Here is a 22557-nt window from a genome sequence, read left to right as displayed (position 1 = left end):
CCATAACTAAAATCAAATTACATTTGTCAAATGCGCCGAAAACAACAGGTTGTGTGTATTACAGTGAAATGCTGACTTACAAGCAGTTAACCAACAATGCAGTTTTAAGAAAAATAAGTGTTAAGTCAAAAATAGATACAGTTGAAGTCGGTAGTTTACATACACCTTGGCCAAATACATTTAAACTCAGTTTTTCACAATTCCTGACATTTAATGCGAGTAAAAATTCCCTGTCTTAGTTCAGTTAGGATCACCACTTTATTTTAAGAATGTGAAATGTCAGAATAGTAGCCCCGTTTGCAAATGAAATACAGAAATATCTAATTTACATAAGTATTTATACCCCAGAGTCAATACTTTGTGAAGCACCTTTGGCAGYGATTACTATTGTGAGTCTTTCTGGGTAAGTCTAAGAGCTTTCCACACCTGGATTGTGCAACATTTGCCCATTATTCTTTTGAAAATTCTTCCAACGCTGTCAAATTGGTTGTTGATCATTGCCAGACAACCATTTTCAGGTCTTGCCATAGATTTCCAAGTAGATTTAAGTCCAAACTGTAACCCGGCCACTCAGGAACATTCACTGTTGTAACGTAGACGCTGGCAGTCGAGAAGCATGTGGTAAGTTTAATATAACAAAGAACGATACAACATAGCGTCTTGATATGAACATAGAAACAATACCGCCTGAGAAAAGAACCTAAGGGAGTGCCAGATAAAGGAAATGAGTGAGGTGATGGAGTCCAGGTGTGCCTCGTGATGAAGCGCAGGTGCGCGTAATGATTGATGCCAGGTGCGAGTAATGATGGTTGCCAGGACCGGTGGTTAGTAAACCGGTGACTTTGAATGCCGGAGGGGAGGAGTGGGASTAGACGAGACAACTGTCTTCTTGGTAAGCAACTCCAGTGTAGATTTTGCCTTGTGCTTAAGGTTATTGTCCTGCTGAAAGGTAAATACATCTCCCAGTGTCTTCTGGAAAGCAGACTGAACCAGGTTTTCCTCTAGGATTTTGCCCGTGCTTAGCAAAATTCAAAATTCTGTTTATTTTTTACCCTGAAAAACKACCCAGTCCTTAACGATTACAAGCATACATGATGCAGCCACCACTATTCTTGAAAATATGGAGAGTGGTACTCAGTAATGTGTTGTATTGGATTTTCCCAAAACATAACACTTTGTATTAAGGACAAAAAGTTAATTGCTTTGCCACATTTCTGTACAGGCTTCCTTCTTTTCACTCTGTTAATTTGGTTAGTATTGTTGTGTAACTACAATGTTGTTGATTCATCCTCAGTTTTCTCCTAACACAGCCATTCAACTTTGTAACTGTCCCCATWGGCCTCATGGTGAAATCCCTGAGCAGTTTCCTTCCACTCCGGCAACTGAGTTAGGAAGGACACCTGTATCTTTGTAGCGACTGGGTGTATTGATACACCATCCAAAGTGTAATTAATAACTTCACTATGCTCAAAKGGATATTCAATGTCTGCTTTTTTAAATTCCCCATCTACCAATAGGTGCCCTTTGTGAGATATTGGAAAATATCCATAGTCTTTATGGTTGAATCTGTGTTRCAAGAGATGAGGTAGTCATTCAAAACTTATGGTAAACACTATGAGTCCATGCAACTTATTATGTGACTTGTTAAGAAGATCTCTAATCCTGATCTTATTTAGGCTTGCMATAACAAAGGGCCTTAACGTGTTCAACTTCAAGTGTTTTAGCACCAGCAATACAAGTTCATCGGCAGAAGGTCCTGAAGGAGGAAACCGAGGCAAAGGAGGAGTTGGTGGTGCTGCTAGACAGCATTCCAAGTTAGATTCCATGTGTTTTGCTTATCTTTTGTTTATATGTAATAATAATTTTCTGCCAATTCAATCAGAGGAATTGGAAGCATTATGAAATAATTACTTTATGCAGCTGTCCCCCAAAAAAAGTGATTTAGATTAGTTTTTCTCATTGCTTGATCTATTTTCAAATGTAAGAAAATGTTGCAGATTTCAACTTTTAATTAGTGACTATGTAAACAAGTAGAAATGTAATGAACAATGTTTTCAATATAACTTTTTCCTCTGCAATACTTTCAACACTAGGTAATAAGCTGTWGTCAGGTGGTCATTACCAGGTTATGATGTCTTTACTATGACCTGGAGGCTACATAATATAGCACATAATGGTGGTCAGAATTATGACCAGCTAGTCAGATAAAGGTCACAATTATGACCAACTGGCCATATGGTGGTCTGAAAAATATGTAATATTCTGGTCAGTTAAAATACCTTTAAAAAACGTAGTCAGAGTGACGTCTTTTCAACCAGGTTTTGCCCACTGGGTGAGGTTCGGGGAAAAGTAATCTGTTTACAGGTCCACAAATGTGTTGTCTTTCAGAAATGGTCAGATAGAGCAGATGTCACTGCAAAATGAAACTGCCAACACCTACAAAAGCATTTGATGAAGTTCGCCATTGCTATTTCCTTTAGATACTGTACTGGCCTAATTCCAATACTTAAAAATTATAGCCTACATCAAGTAAGGGCGTCATTGTGACCATAAAAGGTTTATGATGGGCGTTGTTTCAGGGGGAGTCATGCCGTGTTCACATGCAAGTCGGAACTAAGAAACTCCATGTCACGCCTTGACCATAGAGAGCTTGTTATTCTCTATGTTGGTTAGGTCGGGGTGTGACTAGGGTGGGTCATCTAGGTGATTTATATTTCTGTTGGCCTGGTATGGTTCCCAATCAGAGGCAGCTGTTTATCGTTGTCTCTGATTGGGGATCATATTTAGGCAGCCATTTCCCCTTTATGCTTTGTGGGATCTTGACTATGTATAGTTGCCTGTGAGCACTATTGTAGCTTCACGGTTCGTTTTGCGATTTATTGTTTTCTTTGAGTTTTCACTTCCTTATAAAGAGGATGGAACCATACCACGCTGCGCTTTGGTCCAGTTATTATGACGATCGTGACACTCCAAAATGTCAGACTTGCTAACTGGTTGTATATTGAACAAAAATATTAACGCAACATGTCAAGTGTTGGTTTCATGAGCTGAAATAAAAGATCCCAGAAATGTTCCATACGCACCAAAAACATATTTCTCTAAAATGTTATGCACAAATGTGTTTACATTCCTGCTAGTGAGCATTTCTCCTTTGCCAAGATAATCCATCCACCTGACAGGTGTGGCATATCAAGAAGCTGATTAAACAGCATGATCATTACACAGGTGCACTTTGTGCTGGGGACAATAAACGGCCACTCTAAATGTGCAGTTTTGCCACTCAACACAATGCCACAGATGTCTCAAGTTTTGAGGTAGCCTGCAATTGGCATGCTGACTGCAGGTATGTCCACAGAAGCACATCTGTGTGCTCGTTGTCCTAACAAGGATCTTGACCTGACTGCAGTTTGGCGTCGTAACCAAGTTCAGTGGGCAAATGGTCACCTTCGATGGCCATTGCCACGCTGGAGAAGTGTGCTCTTCATGGATGAATCACGTTTTCAACTGTACCGGCCAGRTGGCAGACAGCATAGCGTGTATGGAGTCATGTGGGCGAGGGGTTTGCTGATGTCAACGTTGTGAACAGAGTGCCCCATGGTGGTGGTGAGATTATGGTATGGCCAGGCATAAACTATGGACAATGAACACAATTGCATTTTATCAATGGCAATTTGAATGSACAGAGATACCGTGATGAGATCCTGAGGCCCATTGTCGTGCCATTCATCCGCTGCCATCACCTCAAGTTTTCGCATGATGGCCCCATGTCATGGCCCCATGTCGCAAGGATCTGTACAAAATTCCTGGAAGCTGAAAATGTCCCAGTTCTTCCATGGCCTGCATACWCACCAGACATATCACCCATTGAGCATGTTTGGGATGCTCTGCATCAATGTGTAGTGCAGCATGTTCCAGTTCCCGACAATATCCAGAAACTTTGCACAGCCATTGAAGAGGARTGGGACAACATTCTACAAGCTACAATCAACAGCCTGATCAACTCTATGTGAAGGAGATGTGTGGCGCTGCACACCAGATTCTGACTGGTTTTCTGATCCAGTCATATCCCGGATMWWTTTTTTTCCAGTGAAATAAATATTGTGGATCTAAATGTTTTTCCTCATAATCCTGGACTGTCGGACCACCGTYTTATTAGGTTTGCAATCGCAACAAATAATCTGCTCAGAACCCAACCAAGGATTATCAAAAGCCGCGCTATAAATTCTTGGACAACCCAAAGATTCCTAGATGCCTTTCCAGACTCCCTCCACCTACCCAAGGGCGTCAGAGTACAAAAATCAGTTAACCACCTAAACAAGGATCTAAACCTAACCTAGAGTAATTCCCTAGATGCAGTCGCACCTCTAAAAACAAAAAACATTTGTCACAAGAAATGGCACTCCACCAAACTGGAAGTCTTCAGACTAGTTTGGAAAGACAGTACTGTGCAATATCGAAGAGCCCTCACAGCTGCTCAATCGTAAATTTATTTTTGATACTGTCGCAAAGCTAACTAAAAWGCACCATTCCCCAAGTGAGGATGGTATTCACTTCAGCAGTTGTAACGAACGTCGYCAGGAGAAGGAGAAGAGGACCAAGGTGCAGCGTGGTAAGTATTCATAATACGTTATTTTAATAAATATGAACACTCTAACAAAACAACAACACGACAAACGAACAGTTCTGTAAGGTGAAGAAAAACACTAAACAGAAAATAATCACCCACAACTCAAAGTGGGAAAACAGGCTACCTAAATATGGTTCTCAATCAGAGACAACGATAGACAGCTGCCTCTGATTGAGAACCACACACGGCCAAACACAAAGAAATAGACAACATAGAACACCAGACATAGAACGCCCACCCAAACTCACGCCCTGACCAACCAAAATAGAGACATAAAAAGGATCTCTAAGGGTCAGGGCGTGACAGCAGTGATGAATTCATGAATTTGTTAGATGAAAAGATCATGATCATTAGAAAGCAAATKACAGACTCCTCTTTGAATCTGCATATATCTCCAAAATGTAGTTGTCCTGAGTCTGCACAGGACTGCCAGTACCTAGGATCAAAAACKAATCTCCCATTCCTCTCAAAAAAATGAAAAAGCTGTTGTGAAGCAATTCACTGCCTGACAAATAATGTACAAGAAACACTCCAGTCTGGTTTTAGACCCCATCATAGTACTAAGACAGCAATTGTTAAGGTGGTAAATTASATTTTAATGGCGTCAGACCAAGGCTCTGCATCTGTCCTTGTGCTTCTAGACCTTTTGACACCATCGATCACCACATTATTTTGGATGGATTGGAAACCTTAATTGGTCTACACGGACAAGTTCTTGCCTGGTTTAGATCTTATCTGTCAGAAAGATATCAGTTAGTGTCTGTGGATGGTTTGTCCTCTGACAAATCAGTGGTATGTTTCGGTGTTCCTCAAAGTTGTGTTTTAGGACCACTATTGTTTTCACTTAATATTCTACCTCTTGGTGATGTMATTTGGAAACAAATGTCAATTTTCACTGCTATGTGAAGGGCCTTCCCTGGAAGCCTGTGTTTCAGACATAAGGACATATTTTACTTTTAAACTCAGACAAAACAGATGCTAGTTTTAGGTCCCAAGAAACCGAGATCTGCTGTTTGATCTGATAATTAATATTGATGGTTGTACAGTCGTCTCAAATAAAACTGTAAAGGACCTTGGCGTTACTCTCAACCCTGATCCCTCTTTTGACGAACATATCAAGAATATTTCAAGGGCAGCTTTCTTTCCATCTTCGCAACATTGCAAAAATCAGAATCTTTTTGTCCAAAAATTATGCAGAAAAGTTCATCCATGCATCCATACTGCAATACTCTCCTTTCCGGCTACCCGGAGAAAGCACTAAATCAACTTCAGTTAGTGCTAAACATGCCTGCTAGAATCTTGACTAGAACCAAAAAATGTGATCATATTACTCCAGTGCTAGCCTGGCTAGTACTGCTAGCCTGGCTTCCTGCTAAAGCTAGGGATGATTTCAAGGTTTTAATGCTAACCTACAAAGCTTGCTGGGCTTGCTCCTACCTATCTCTCCAATTTGGTCCTGCCGTACATACCTACACGTACGCTACGGTCACAAGACGCAGGCCTCCTTAYTGTCCCTAGAATTTCGAAGCAAACAGCTGGAGGCAGGGCATTCTCCTATAGAGCTCCATTTTTGTGGAATGGTCTGCCTAGCCATGTGAGAGACGCAGACTCGGTCTCGACCTTTAAGTCTTTATTGAAGGTAGGTCCTATGATTCAGTAGGTCCTATGATTGAGTGTAGTCTGGCCCAGGGGTCTGTAAGTGAATGGAAAGGCACTGGAGCAATGAACCTCCTTTGCTGTCTCTACCTGGCCGATTCCCCTCTCTCCACCCGGGATTCTCTGCCTCTAACCCTATTACGGGGCTGAGTCACTGGCTTACTGGTGCTCTTCTATCCCTTCCCTAGGAGGGGTGCGTCACTTGAGTGGGTTGAGTCTTCCTGTTCGGGTTTGGCGCCCCCTCGGGTTTGTGYCGTGGAGGAGATCATCATGGGCTATACTCAGCCTTGTCTCAGGGTAATAAGTTGGTGGTTTGAAGATATCCCTCTAGTGGTGTGGGGGCTGTGCTTTGGCAAAGTGGGTGGGGTTATATCCTGCCTGGTTGGCCCTGTCTGGGGTATCGTCGGGTGGGGCCACAGTGTCTCCCGACCCCTCCTGTCTCAGCCTCCAGTATATATGCTGCAATAGTTTGTGTCGGGGGGCTGTCTGTTATGTCTGGAGTATTTATCCTGTCTTACCCGGTGTCCTGTGTGAATTTAAGTATGCTCCCTCTAATTCTCTCTCTCCCTCTCCCTCCCGGAGGACCTGAGCCCTGGGACCATGCCTCAGTACTACCTGGCCTGATGACTCCTTGCTGTCCCCAGTCCACCTGGTCGTGCTGCTACTCCAGTTTCAACTGTTCAGCCTGTGGCTTTGGAACCCTGACCTGTTCACCGGACGTGCTACCTTGTCCCGGACCTGCTGTTTTCGACTCTCTCTCTCTACCTGCTGTCTCGAACTCTGAATGCTCGGCTATGAAAAGCCAACTGACATTTACTCCTGAGGTGCTGACCTGTTGCACCCTCTACAAGCACTGTGATAATTTGACCCTGYTGGTCATCTATGAACGTTTGAACATCTTGGCCATGTACTGTTATAATCTCAACCCGGCACAGCCAGAAGAGGACTGGCTACCCCTCAGAGCCTGGTCCCTCTCTGGGTTTCTTCCTGGGTTCCTGCCTTTCTAGGGAGTTATTCCTAGCCGACGTGCTTCTACATCTGCATTGCTTTCTGTTTGGGGTTTTAGGCTGGGTTTCTGTAGAGCATTTTGTGACATCGGCTGATGTAAAAAGGGCTTTATAAATACATTTGATTGATTAAGACTGTATGAATGACATTTTGTAAAAATAAAAAAATATATATATATATACATTCTATGTTATGTGTGGGAAATGTAGGCCTAAATCAATATACATTCCTAATTTAAAACTATTTCCCTTTATCTACAGTCGTGGTCAAAAGTTTTGAGAATGACACAAWTATAAATKTTCACAAAGTCTGCTGCCTCAGTTTGTATGATGGCAATTTGCATATACTCCAGAATGTTATGAAGCGTGATCAGATGAACTGCAATTAATTGCAAAGTCCCTCTTCGCCATGCAAATGAACTGAATCCCCAAAAACATTTCCACTGCATTTCAGCCCTGCCACAAAAGGACCAGCTGACATCATGTCAGTGATTCTCTCGTTAACACAGGTGCGAGTGTTGATGAGGACAAGGCTGGAGATCACGCTGTCATGCTGATTGAGTTCGAATAAGAGACTGGAAGCTTCAAAAGGAGGGTGGTGCTTGGAATCATTGTTCTTCCTCTGTCAACCATGGTTACCTGCAAGGAAACACGGGCAGTCATCATTGCTTTGCACAAAAAGGGCTTCACAGGCAAGGATATTGCTGCCAGTAAGATTGCACCTAAATCAACCATTTATCATATCATCAAGAACTTCAAGGAGAGCGGTTCAATTGTTGTGAAGAAGGCTTCAGGGTGCCCAAGAAAGTCCAGCAAGCGCCAGGACCGTCTCCTAAAGTTGATTCAGCTGCGGGATCGGGGCACCACCAGTACAGAGCTTGCTCAGGAATGGCAGCAGGCAGGTGTGAGTGCATCTGCATCTGTGAGGTGAAGACTTTTGAAGGATGGCCTGGTGTCAAGAAGGGTAGCAAAGAAGCAACTTCTCTCCAGGAAAAACATCAGGGACAGACTGATATTCTGCAAAAGGTACAGGGATTGGACTGCTGAGGACTGGGGTAAAGTCATTTTCTCTGATGAATCCCCTTTCCGATTGTTTGGGGCATCCGGAAAAAAGCTTGTCTGGAGAAGACAAGGTGAGCGCTACCATCAGTCCTGTGTCATGCCAACAGTTAAGCATCCTGAGACCATTCATGTGTGGGGTTGCTTCTCAGCCAAGGGAGTGGGCTCACTCACAATTTTGCCTAAGAACACAGCCATGAATAAATAATGGTACCAACACATCCTCCGAGAGCAACTTCTCCCAACCATCCAGGAACAGTTTGGTGACAAACAATGCCTTTTCCAGCATGATGGACCACCTTGCCATAAGGCAAAAGTGATAGCTAAGTGGCTCGGGGAACAAAACATCGATATTTTGGGTCCATGGCCAGGAAACTCCCCAGACCTTAATCCCATTGAGAACTTGTGGTCAATCCTCAAGAGGCGGGTGGACAAACAAAAACCCACAAATTCTGACAAACTCCAAGCATTGATTATGCAAGAATGGGCTRCCATCAGTCAGGATGTGGCCCAGAAGTTAATTGACAGCATGCCAGGGCGGATTGCAGACGTCTTGAAAAAGAAGGGTCAACACTGCAAATATTGACTCTTTGCATCAACTTCATGTAATTGTCAATAAAAGCCTTTAACACTTATGAAATGCTTGTAAATATACTTCAGTATTCCATAGTAACATCTGACAAAAATATCTAAAGTTACTGAAGCAGCAAACCTTGAAAATTTATATTTGTGTTATATTTGTGTTATATTTGTGTCATTCAGGACTGTATTATAACAATATTTCCAAAAGCCTATTTTAAAAGTCTACCTGCATAATATAGTTCCTCCATGCCGTTGAGGGGCGCATATTCGTCATAAATAAACGCTATCGAAAAACCCGGCCTCTCAGCCATGTTGAGATGTCGCTCAGCGCTGAGAGCTGCAGCCCGCCATTGTGTAGATTCTAAGCTCTGTAGAGAGACAGGGGCACTTGGCTAACTCTCAAATAGACATTTCATATACCCTCCCACTTAAATTAAAAACGAATTAAAATACAAAAGGCTCCAGGGAGAAAGACATGTCAGCCAGCAGCCTTCTTGAACAGGTAAAGAGAGTCACTTTCTGAATATTTACGAGGCAAATTTCCATCGAGACGTAGCTAGTTAGGATAACGTTAGCGTGTTCCAGAGGCAGTGACTCTCTGTAGTGCAGTAGGCCTGACCACCTGCTAAAGGACTGACTGGTGAATATACATTTCTTCATTTATTTTTCCCTTCCTCTCTTCTCATAAATCAAACCTTCATGAATCACCTGGACCCAATCCAGAGACCGAAAGGCCAAGGAAACAAAGGTAAGTCATCGTAACATGACAAGTTTGCTGGCTCTGTATGCGGATCTTTTTCGTGTGGTGTGTACGGAAACCCTTTTCTGCGTGGGCAAATGTGATGATAGCTCGCTAGCCAGCCAGATAGCAGGCCACTATCACCAAAGTGCCAATTTCGCTTCTATAGTTGATTGGACATGTGAACAAATTTCCGATAAGTTGGTAGTACTTACTTAGTTAATCCTTTAGTTTTATTACATTTACTGTCAGTTGTGCTAATACACAATTTTGTATTTTGAGGAAATCCGTCAGCGCTAGCTTTAACGCTCGCTAGTTAGTCTGGCTAGCTTGGTAGTTAGATTGTGCTACCTAACTGGGATTACTCTACATTTGCAAACTAGCTCGCTATACATTTCTCAAGTCAGACAACTAGTTAGTGGCTAACTTGAGCGTTGGTTAAACGCTAGCGACTACCTTAATTGTTACATTTCACGTAAACTAAACCGGTTGTTCCATGTAGTTCCTTAACGCTAGCTGGCTAACCACGCGATTTAAAGGATTCTTCGCGCTCGTGAACATAAGCATGAATTGCCTGCCAATGACACGTCTTCGAGCATGCTGTTCTCACCGTACCAGTAACTTGGCTATTTTCACAATAACCATTACGCTTTAATGTTTTAGTTCAATATTTTGAGGCAACTTTGTTTACTAGCCAGACCTGTTTTCCAGTTTGGCTGTTCGTTTTCAGATTCTGCTCATGTCAGGACGAACTGACACACGTCGGACACAAGTAAAAGTTATGTCATGACCCCGATCACTGATGTTAAATACCAATCGATTGAGTTTGTTCGTCCAAAAGTGCAGCTAGAAACCGTATAGTACAGCAGCACCTCATCGCCTTTTTCCATTCCCATTGGTGGCTGTCAAGATACTTATGCAACTGATTCACTGTAATAAACAGGCCGTTTCGCATGTAGCGATAGTCCTGCAGTTACGTTATTTTTTGGCAGATTCTATATCTAACATATACCGCAGCACCTGATACAACCCGATGCCTRTGGCCTACAGTTACTTGTTTTAAAGGTGGGACAGTAGCTATAGGTCTAGCCAACATGAAAGACAACTGTTGTCCAACTCAACCAATCCAATGCTACCCATTTTAGTGCATTAAAACAGCATATTGTGCAATTTGTGGCAGTGAACTAAAGTTGTGCCATACTAGAGATGTATTATTAAATGTAAGGACTTCCTGATTCTTATTGTCGTCCTACTCACCACCAGCCACAAATATGTAGGCCTATGACTAGTTGTAACTATTTCCACCTCATGCAAACCGATATATCCAGATGTCTTACATTGCTGCCTACTCTTTTCCAGTGCAAAACGGAGCTGTGACCCTAAAGGATACTTTGAATGATGAGTTTGAGCCTTACCTGAACACTCAGGCCAGACAGGTGAGTACCACTTCTATCAGTTTTACTAGGCCACACACTGCTCCTAACATTTGTCTGCTTAGGCTGCCTTATTCATAGCGTTTGTTCAAGTAACATTTTAAAACCGCCTCAGTTTTAATGGAAATTATCAGGGTGATCAACAAGCTGTATGACTCATAGATTACGATGGTAAGCATGCAAAACAGTGATATTTTGCTGTATAGCTTTACAGTAAATTACTTTTATACTGTTGCAATTCATCATGTGTCCAATCCAGGGCATTTAGCGCATGAAGAGTCTTCTCTCCTGGTTTACTACGTAGTCCATTTGCTTTCCTAGAATTCCAATTCATAATTAAACTGCCGTTCATCTTGTCGTAACTGCCTCGGTTGGCATCCATCATTGGGTGCCCCTCAGTAGAGTGGGCACTTCCCAGAAAAGTGKGCCACAATGGAAATAATGGAGCCTGTATTCCTCCAGTCAAAGGAATGCTGCATCCTTTTGTTGCGTAGCAATGCCACTGTTTCTCTTCATAAAGCAGTTCACTGGTGTGAAARTTGCCAGTTGTCCTAGTCTAGGGAGCGACAGAGGCTGAGGGAGATTCAGAAAAGGATGTAATGATTGAAATACAGTCAGCAGTCTAACTAGTGTTCTTCTCTTCCCAGAGCAATGCGTATACGGCCATGTCAGACTCCTACATGCCAAGTTACTACAGCCCTTCCATAGGATTCTCGTACTCCCTGAATGAGGCAACATGGTCCACCGGCGGCGACCCCCCCATGCCTTACCTGGCCTCGTATGGACAGCTGAGCAACGGGGAGCACCACTTCCTGCCCGACGCCATGTTCAGCCAACCCGGCCCGCTGGGCAGTAATCCCTTCCTGGGCCAGCATGGCTTTAACTTCTTCCCCAGTGGCATCGACTTCTCGGCCTGGGGCAACAACAGCTCTCAGGGACAGTCCACRCAGAGCTCTGGCTACAGCAGCAGCTACGCCTAYGCRCCCAGCTCGCTAGGGGGYGCCATGATCGACGGACAGTCCCCCTTCACCCAGAACRAGCCCCTCAACAAAGCCCCCGGCATGAACAGCTTGGACAGCTTGGCGGGACTTAAGATTGGCGGTGGTGCTGGGGACATGGGGGYGCCCAAGGTCGTGGGCTCCGGCCTCCCCGGGGGACCCCTGGGCCACAGCCAGGTGTCTGGTGGAGCTCCCAGCATGCCACTGCCCCCCATTGCCCCTGCCAAACCCGCATCCTGGGCAGACATTGCTGGCAAGCCTGCCAAGCCTCAGCCCAAGCTGAAAACCAAAGGGGGCATAGCGGGTACCAACCTGCCCCCTCCGCCCATCAAACACAACATGGACATCGGCACTTGGGACAACAAGGGGAACCTGCCTAAAGYGTCCACCCCACAGCATGCGCCTATCCCCAGCAATGGGCAGCCGCCCAACCAGGCCTCCCCTCAGCCTGGCACCATGGCCGGAGGGACCCCACAACTACAGCTCAGCAACGGACAGTTGGTGGCCCCTTTGGCCCAGCTTGGGCARCACCAGTTCCCCCCGAACGGGCAGCAGGGCATGGGGGGGCAGCTGCAGGTCTCCCAGGGCCCCCCACCCACCACTCAGCCCACTCGCTGGGTCCCTCCACGGAACCGCGCTAACGGCTTTGGGGATGGCGGGGTGGGGCAGTCTCCCCCCAACTCTGGCGTGGGCGGGGTGCCGGTACCTTCGGAGCCCCACCCGGTGCTGGAGAAGCTGCGCCTGGTCAACAACTACAACCCCAAGGACTTTGACTGGAACCCCAAGCAGGGGCGTGTGTTCATCATCAAGAGCTACTCAGAGGACGACATCCACCGCTCCATCAAGTACAACATCTGGTGTAGCACAGAGCACGGCAACAAGCGTCCTGGACGCCGCCTACCGCTCGCTGGGTGCTAAGGGCCCCCTCTACCTGGTCTTCAGCGTCAACGGCAGTGGCCACTTCTGCGGCGTGGCGGAGATGCGCTCGCCCGTGGACTACAACACCTGCGCCGGTGTGTGGTCGCAGGACAAGTGGAAGGGGCGCTTTGACGTGCGCTGGATCTTTGTTAAGGACGTTCCCAACAGCCAGCTACGGCACATCCGCCTGGAGAACAATGAGAACAAGCCAGTGACCAACTCGCGGACACGCAGGAGGTTCCCTGGACAAGGCACGGCAGGTGCTGAAGATCATCGCCGGCTACAAGCACACCACCTCCATCTTCGACGACTTCTCCCACTACGAGAAGCGCCAGGAGGAGGAGGAGTGTGTGAAAAAGGTAACGGCCTACCCTCCACCCCCTGGGGAATGAATAAGCCTACACCTTGGGTTGTGTGATTGGGGGGGGGGAGGCATGGGAAGCTGTGTGTGTATGTGAAGGTTCTGAGAGCATCTGGAGAGCTAAAAATCTGTTGGGTGATTATGTTGATGTAGATCATCAGTCGTTATGTTGATGTAGATCATCAGTCGTTATGTATGTGTTAATCCTACAATGTGCCATTCCAACAGAAAATGTAGATATGCCATGAACAAAATACAGTAAATTTTATATATATTCAATAAATGCTGACTAGTGTTGATCAGTAGTGTCGGTATTGAATGTATATTTCCAATTCGGTATATTTAATCAATGAGCAATGTCACATTTTTGTTGTGTCAGAAATGTTATTTGGAATTGATTACTTTTGCATAGGCATTTACAGTTGAAAATGATGCCCTCTTTGGGGTGGGGTTTCTGAAGTTATTTAGGAAGTGGTTCAGATGCTTGGCTCACCAAACCAATGCTCTAGGCCAGTAAGGCCACTATATCCATATATACCATTTTAAAAGGGGGAGCAGAAAGGTTTTTGCAAGAATCAAGTAAACCAAATTTAGTCAACCTAAATGCCAGCAGTCACCCTTGTGCCCACCAAAATCCATTTTGTTGTTGACCTTTTCTAGTGAMAACCAAAATAATTAGAATATTCATTATTATGCGCCGTCTTCTTATAAAGGCTTCTATTCACATATGAAATGCATGTTTACATTGGCCCTTCAGTCTAAATGGCCATGGGCTCCCGAGTAGCGCAGTGGTCTAYGGCACTGCATCTCAGTGCAAGAGGCGTCACTACAGTCCCTGGTTCGAATCCAGGCTGTATCACATCCGGCCGTGATTGGTAGTCCCATACGCCGGCGCACAATTGGTCCGCGGTAGGCCGTATATTATAAATAAGATTTTGTGCTTAACTGACATGCCAAGTTAAAGGTTCAATTAAAAGAAAATACAAATATGTATGTTAATCCTTTGTGATGTTGGGAACAAATGCTTGCTCAATGTACTAATGTTGATGACTTCCACTCACAGCCGTGCAACAACTTGTTTTGAAGATGATATATTGAAGGCCATGTTGTCAAAAGCTGTGTAAATAGGATGATGGCATATTCAAATCTTATCCTACAAGGTCTGGATTACTACAGTTTTTCTTTTTTACCTAGGCATTTATTGCACCCACCTGGTGTCCCATATCTAAATCAGTCCCTGGTTAGAAGGGAGGAATGGGGGGGGGGGGAACAGTAGGAACTGGTTTTGAGGTGCAGATTTGAATCTGACGGCCCTATAGGCTTGCTCAGTTTCTGACTCATTGCCCATCTGTGTATATCATAATAGATTGTCAGAAAGGGGTACGCTCTGTAGTTCTGTAACTCTGTATTACTGACCCTGTTTTTATAGTGACTACAGTGCTTGTTTGTCAGGTCTGAGATGTGGATACGACTTTATTTACACCAAAACRTAGGCCTAGTTATTGGGTTATATTAGACAGTCCTGTCTGCTGTGGCAACAATATGTTGCAAATTTACATTCTGCCTTGTATGTTTCCTTCAAGCTTATTTTGCTGAAACACAAATCATGCTTCCCTCTAATAACATTTTATTTTGGAACTTGAGGTGTAGAGTCCTTTCCCATCAGTAACTTCACATTGCATGACTGAGGCTRTGTGTGCAAAACAGTCTGCATCRTTTACTGCGGCGAGGAAACTGCTCTGCACCTGGGGGTATTTCTYAGGGAAACTCYCCTGTAAATATTTGGAAAAGACTCMATATTTACTAGTTGTCAAAGATCAATGTRTAACTGGTATTTTATCAATGAATTAACTATAGCTTCCACTTATCTAGAACAACAAGAGATACGTGTTAATCATAGTTTTGTGGCATACATGTTGATCCAGATTGGTGATAACCACTGATTACTGACTGGTATTGATGGAATATCAACMCGCACTTAGGTTCCGGCTTCAGAGTAGAGCTGAGAGTCATGTGCGCTAGGAAGGTGATATACCTACAACTCAAATGATGACTGATCCTTGCTGTATAACGTAACAATGAAAGAAAATATTGTTTTAGAGCGATCATGGTTGACTCATTTTTCATCTATCCACTTTGAGACCACAAAGTCAATTTTTGTAAGTTCGTTARGTTGATGCATGTATGCCTGAGATCGATTGAGGCCTCACATCCTTCCTGTTTTGTTCCAAACTAAAGCCGGATGTTTTGTGTTACCAGGTGGAGGTCCAGGGAAGYGAGCCGTACCCCAGCAACCCAAACCCCAGCAGGAGTCATTACAGACTTCAGGTAACATGCCCTAGCGCTCCCACCTACCCCTCGTTCTCTTGGACCAACCTTTTTGTATGGATTTATACGTAATTAGGCCAGGTAGCCTAGTGGTTAAGAGCGTTGGGCCAGTAACCGAAAGGTTGCTGGTTTGAATCGCCGAGCTGACTAGGTGATGTCTGTGCCTTTGAGCAAGGCACTTAACCCTAATTGCTCCTGTAARTCGCTCTGGATAAGAGTGACTTATTATTGCTGATATTTCCACAGAGGTCAAAATATCACTCTGAAATTGTGAAAATTATCATAATGCCTTTTCAGTTTAAGCTTTTTGAAAAGAACGCCTGGAATTTCAGCTTGTTCAGTTGGGATGGTGTTTTTGGCCCACAACATGMCATCAATCTGATTATTCTGACCAATGAGCAGTCATTTATTTGCGTACAGTGCCTTCGGAAAGTATTCAGACCCCTTGACTTCTCCCACATTTTATTTTAAAGCCTTATTTTAAAATAGTTTAAATAAATACACATTTTAAAAATCTGTAATCTACACAATACCCCATAATGTCCAGGCGAAAACAGGTTTTTAGCCAATTTATTACAAATAAAAAMAACTTCAATGCCTTGTTGACGGTGCATGTCAGAGCAAAAACCAAGACRTGAGGTCGAAGGAATTGTCCGTAGAGCTCCGAGACAGGATTGTGTCGAGGTGCAGATTGGTGGTAGGGTACCAAAAAATGTCTGCAGCATTGAAGGTCCCCAAGAACACAGTGGCCTCCATCATTCTTAAATGGAAGAAGTTTGGATCCACAAAGACACTTACTAGAGCTGGCCGCATGGCCAAACYGAGCAATCGGGGGTGAATGGCTTTGGTCAGGGTGGTGACCATGAACCCGATGGTCACTGACCAAGCTCCTCTGAGGAGATTTGAGAAACTTCCAGAAGGACCACCATCTCTGCAGCACTCCACCAATCAAGCCTTTATGGTAGTGGCCAGAYGGAAGCCACTCCTCAGTMAAAGGCACATGACAGCCCGCTTGGAGTTTTCCAAAAGGCAACTAAAGGATTCTCAGACCATGAGAAACAATATACTCTGGTCTGATGAAACCAAGATTGAACTCCTTGGCCTGAATGCCAAGTGTCACGTCTGGAGGAAACCTGGCACCATCCCTATGGTGAATTGTGGTGGTGGCAGCATTATGCGGTGGGGATGTTTTTCAGCTGCAAGGACTGAGAGACTAGTCAGGATCGAGGCAAAGATGAACAGAGCAATGTACAGAGATCTTTGAAAACCTGCTCCAGAGCGCTCAGGACCTCAGGCTGGGGGGCAAAGGTTCACCTTCCAAAAGGACAACAGCCAAGACGACACAGGAGTGGCTTCGGGATAAGTCTTTGAGTGGCCCAGCCAGAGCCCGGAATTGAGTCYGGACTTGAACCCGATCGAACATCTGGAGAGACCTGAAAATAGCTGTGCAGCTACGCTCCCCATCCAACCTGACAGAGCTTGAGAGGATCTGAAGGGGAGAAACTCTACAAATACAGGTGTGGCAAGCTTGTAACATCATACCCAAGAATACTCAATGCTGTAATCATGCCAAAGGTGTTTCAAGTACTGAGTAAAGGGTCTGAATACTTATGTAAATGTGATATTTCAGTTTTTTTTATTTTTTTTATAGATTAGCAAATATTTCTAAACCTGTTATTGTGTGTCGATTTGAGGTGGGGGGAGACTATTTAATACATAAAAATKGGTCTGTAACGTAACATTTTTTAAGTCGAGGTGTCTGAATACGTACAGTGCCTTCGGAAAGTATCCGGACTTGAAATGGGTAAATTTTTCTGAGCACATATTTTTTTTTTGACATGACTAAGAACACTGGGAAGTCAGCTCTAATTGAAACATTTTGGAGAAAGTATTCCCACGCATAAGACACGTGATCGTATACTAATTTAAGCAAGGTTTGAAATTTGTATGTTTTACTCACATATTATATCGRTTTGGGCTTCKTGCGGTCCATTTGCAGTCTACAAATAATTTGTCATTGTTTTGGCACCCGACCATCCGCGCAAGAAAGACGGTCCACGGCTGATCCTTGTTGACCCCTGTTCTGGAGTCTAGACGATCCTTTCCACCAAGCAGGGCTGTGTACATGAACATACTGAATATAAATGTAACCTGCAACAATTTCAATGATTTTACTGAGTTACWGTTCATATAAGGAAATCAGTCATTAGGCCCTAATCTATGGATTTCACTTAACTGTGAATACAGATATGACTGTATTCCCAGATACCTTAACAACCAGTCAGTATCTGCTGTGACCACCATTTGTCTCATGCAGTGCGACATCTCCTTCGCATAGAGTTGATCAGGCTGTTAATTGTGGAATGTTGTCCCCCATGAATTTGCAGGATATTGGAGAGAACTGGATCACATAGATCCAGAGCATCCCAGACATGCTCAATGGGTGACATGTCTGAGTATGCAGGCCATGGAAGAACTGGGACATTTTCAGCCCYGTTTCAGATCATGCAGTTCTCTGTTAATGGCTCTGGTAGTCATTCCTTCAGTCAGCATGCCAATTGTACACTCSCTCTAATTGAGACATCTGTAGCATTATGACACAACTGCACATTTTASAGTGGCTTTTTATTGTCCCCAGCACAAGGTGMGCCAGTGTAATGATCATACGGTTTAAGAATCGGACCCTTAAAAAAAMAAAAAAAACTATTATTGCCTAAAATGACATATCTAATTGCCTGAACAAGGATATGCATGTTCTTGATTCCATTTGAAAGGATACACTTTGAAGTTTGTGGAAAAGTGAAATWAATGTAGCAAATTTTASMTTTGGTTCCATCTATTCCAGGTTAGGTGCAATTTAGATTTTGGCCACTAGATGAAAGCAGTGTATGTGCAGTTTTAAACTGATTCAATGAACTATTGTATTTCTATTCAAAATGTTGTATCAAGACTGCCCAAATGTGCCTAATTGGTTTATTAATAMATTTTCAAGTTCATAACTGTGCACTCTCCTCATACAATAGCATGGTGTTCTTTCATTGTAATAGCTACTGTAAATTGGACAGTGCAGTTAGATTAACAAKAATTGAAGCTTTCTACCCATATCAGACATGTCTATGTCCTGGGAAATGTTCATGTTACTTACAACCTCATGCTAATCACATTAGCCTACGTTAGCTCAACCGTCCTGCGCGGGGGGGGGGGGGTGACTCCAATCCTGTTGAGGTTAATCAGCTTCTTGAAATGCCACACCTGTCAAGTGGATTGATTATCTTGGCAAAGAATGGCTCACTAACAGCGACGTAAACAAATTTGTGCTGAACATTTGAGAGCAATAAGGTTTTGGTGCATATTGAAATTATCTTAAATCTTTTATTTCAGCTCATGAAAAATGGGACCAACATTTTACATGTTGCGTTTTAATATTTTTGTTCAGTGTACCTAACTTCGTTGCTAACTTATAAAAATGAGCTACCAAACCCGCTTTGGTTAACTCTGAGGTCCCTCTGTGACCAATTTAGGGAAATCCTTTAATTTTAGGGCCGTCCATTGTCGGAATAACCTACAAAATTCCTTGCATCTTGATTCCCTGGTGTTGCGAGGGTAGTTTTTAGGACTCTGTTACCTCAAATCCTCAATGAATTCATTCTCGATTGTAGTGTATTTGTTGAAGTTGTGCTTTGTTTAATTTGTATTTTATTTGTAATGTWAATTTTTCACCCTGTTTGTGGAAATGTTTACTCGGGGCGCCATTGGGAATGAGGCCATGGTCTCAATTGGGCTCCCCTGAATAAATAAAAGTTTTATATATTTAAAATAACATTTCACTATACACTGCACATAGATTTTGGTGCATGCCAGAATGATCTATAACATTCTGAAAAGCCCTAAATCTCTGAAGTGTATGTTGTGTTTTGATGTGAGTCCCCATACTGAACTCTTCTTGTTTTCTCTGTGTCCCACAGGAGCGCCAAGGACGTGTCAAGTAACAGTTACTGCTTTGGGCAAAAGACTGCAATAGCCCCCACTTTCCACCCCATCTCACATTCAGATCTTTCAAGAAATGCAAAATGGAGGGGGAAATTAACCAAGGACAAAAAAAACGACTAAATGAAAACTTTCTTGATTTCTTTTTACTTTAAAAGACTTACTTCGAACTTGTAGTAAAAGAAAAAGAAATTGTTATTCATAGGACTACAACATAATACATAGCATCCTTAGGTGAATCTCTTTTGCCCCACCCAACCCCATTCTACTACATATGCTTTTTTTCTGGTATGCTTTTAAAAAATAATAATATTATTATTTTTAACAATGATCATCTGTTTTTACAGTCCGAGAGCAAGTCTGTAATTCTTCTTACGTAAAATTCTAGTGGAAATGTTTAGTGTCTACGCTACTATTAGTGCCCGAAAGTCRAGGCAGGCCATTTGTTTAATTTCTTTGTAAATCCCTCCATCCTGTGGAAGATTAATGGATTCAATCAGGACGCAGACGGGGTCTCTTCAGTGGATATTTGTCGTTGTGGGTACTGTCATCTCACCCTGCRAGGAGTTTGTTTCCAATGCTTCTGTCATAAAAAAGGAGAACTGAARTGAATGTTCGAGATGACCCTGTTTTTTGGGGGGTAAGGTTTGGGGGAATTGAAAGTAAAAACATTATTACGTTTAGAGCCTTGGTCATTGTATAATTATTTTATAGTGTACAATTGTACAAAACGGGCCCTGTTTCCAGTCCTCTTTCTTGGACCTGTTCAGTAATGTTGCTTTTCTCTTGCCATTTTTGTTTCTTCCTCCCCTTCCGTTTTCTTAAAGACCACGCTGACAAAGTGGCCTCGCCCCGACTCTTTCTATTAATCAGTTCAAAGTAATAAATGTGGTATACTCAGCAAGAACATGTGCGTTCCCCTCGTTTGACTGTAAGCGCTTGTCATGCTGTGTGCTTCCTTTTTCTGTATTTAAAGGTAAATGAATGTTTTATTACTTGGTAATTAAGCCCTATACCCTCGCACTTAATTCTACCCCAAACACCCCTCTTGCACCACTAACCACCTTTATCCCATCCACAATGTCCCCTCTTCTCTTTCCCCTCCCCTGCTGGCTGCTCAACCATAACACCACCACTACCCTTGCAGAATGTCAATGTTGGTGGAAAAAAATAAGGTCCTCTTTCAAAAACGACTGGCTTTTATCTGTGGCATAATAAAGATGCTCCACAAAAGTCCAGCTTGCTATTTTCTCTTCTTGAAACTAAGCTATGGGGGTTTTGGTGAGGRCAGTGTTCATGTATTAGGCCAGTAGAATCTTGAGTGGTAGGTGTTTTCTATGTGCTGCTGTTGTCATACTTGTTGCGATCTTGTCATTGTGCTCAACTCTGCATCTGTAACTACATTTCGGGTCACTGTCAACTGGAGGCATTGGAGTGAATTTCAGCCTACATTTTGGGTATTTCAGTTAAGGGAGATTTTGCTTTTGTAAGTGGCAATGCTGAAGATGTAGGCTTATTTTATGATGCCGTCTTGCTGTTGAATATGTTAGTAAAACAACCGGCGTATAGCATTAGCACAGACATGAGAAACATGCTTTCCGTATCTTGAGTTCCCTTAAGTGCAGGGTCACTCGGTAGGACTTTGTTTGGGGTCATCAGTATGCAACGTTTAACTCATCACTCACATTATGGCCCTTGAAATTAGATCTCATTTAGCCATAATWATAGTACTTCAAACACTGAGAATGAATCAGTCTTACCTTGACGTTATCACTGATCTGTCAGATTTGACCTGTAAAACATTGGCCTGCTGGAAGTCTTGCTTATCRAAACATGTTAGGTCAATGATTACCATACTCAAATGATGTGAAAASTATTCTGACAGTGTTAAAGACCCATATGTCAGTTCAAAAAGGTTAAAGACCAAGTGCTCTCCAACCTATGTGTAAGATCAGGGGTGTCAAACTCATTCCTCGGCTGGCTGAGTGTCTGTGGGTTAAGACCTAGACAACCAAGTGAGGGGAGTTCCTTACTAATTAGTGACCTTTAATTAGTAAGGGTGGMGTGAAAACCCACAAATACCCAGCCCTCTGTGGAAWGAATTTGACACGTGTTAGATACTTTTTCTGTTGTGGAAAAAACAACTGCAAAGTACCTCCAGTGAAGTAATCTTCCTTTTATAGGTTTTGCATACCAATTATTTTTGATATATATTTTGTCTATTGTCACTAAATGTGTTCTCAATGTGAGTCCCATCATGTAGGTGTCCTCAACACATACTGGTGATGAATCTGAAAAGCAAGACTCCTCTTTGTCAGAGGAGCGATACCTCACCGACCCATCCATTCAGATCACGGGTCGGATTATGCTTCTAGCCTTTAACACTTCCTGATGTAGCCTATTTAKCAGCCCAATTCAGATMTTTTGCCCAATTATTGGTAAAATAACTTGTCATAAGATCTGAATTGGAAGGGTCCGTAACCACGGCCTTTGTTTATGTTAAAAGAAAATTGTGTACAAGAGCATATTCACTAGCCTCGCAAATCGCCTGATCTCATGAGTTTCCGTGAATGGTTCGCTACCACGGAATCATAGCGCAGTAGTGCCGTGTTCACGTAATGTTTGAAACTGACATTTCCGACTTGCTAACCTGGGTGGRAGAGTCAAATCCAGAGTTTCCCACTTGGGAGGTACCAGAATCAACCAATAGGAAGCTCTACGCTAATAACTTTAGTTCATTTTAACTCCGCGGCCCCGAGTTATCCGAGTTATCCAACATATGAACGCGGCATGATAATACGTTAGGAAAGTGGTACTTCTTGATTATTTTTTTGTAGGCTAAGAATGGGGGCACGTTCAAGC

At 43.3% G+C, this 22557-nt stretch overlaps 1 protein-coding gene across 1 annotated transcript; it reads left to right on the top strand.

Annotated features, from left to right (window-relative positions):
* The first annotated feature begins 9279 nt into the window (after positions 1 to 9279).
* On the top strand, positions 9280 to 20119 carry ythdf2 (YTH N6-methyladenosine RNA binding protein F2). The gene is given in 8 exon segments (XM_024135087.2): positions 9280 to 9433; positions 9655 to 9679; positions 11030 to 11106; positions 11751 to 12986; positions 12988 to 13262; positions 13264 to 13378; positions 15640 to 15708; positions 19674 to 20119. Coding segments are annotated over 8 exon segments (1848 nt in total). The 5' UTR covers positions 9280 to 9406; the 3' UTR covers positions 19698 to 20119.
* Positions 20120 to 22557: the final 2438 nt, after the last annotated feature.

The sequence above is a fragment of the Salvelinus sp. IW2-2015 genome, unplaced genomic scaffold (assembly GCF_002910315.2).
Source record: "Salvelinus sp. IW2-2015 unplaced genomic scaffold, ASM291031v2 Un_scaffold83, whole genome shotgun sequence".
NCBI lineage: Eukaryota > Metazoa > Chordata > Actinopteri > Salmoniformes > Salmonidae > Salvelinus > Salvelinus sp. IW2-2015.
Note: the sequence above shows the minus strand (reverse complement) of the source record. Positions and strands in the feature narration are given on the sequence as shown.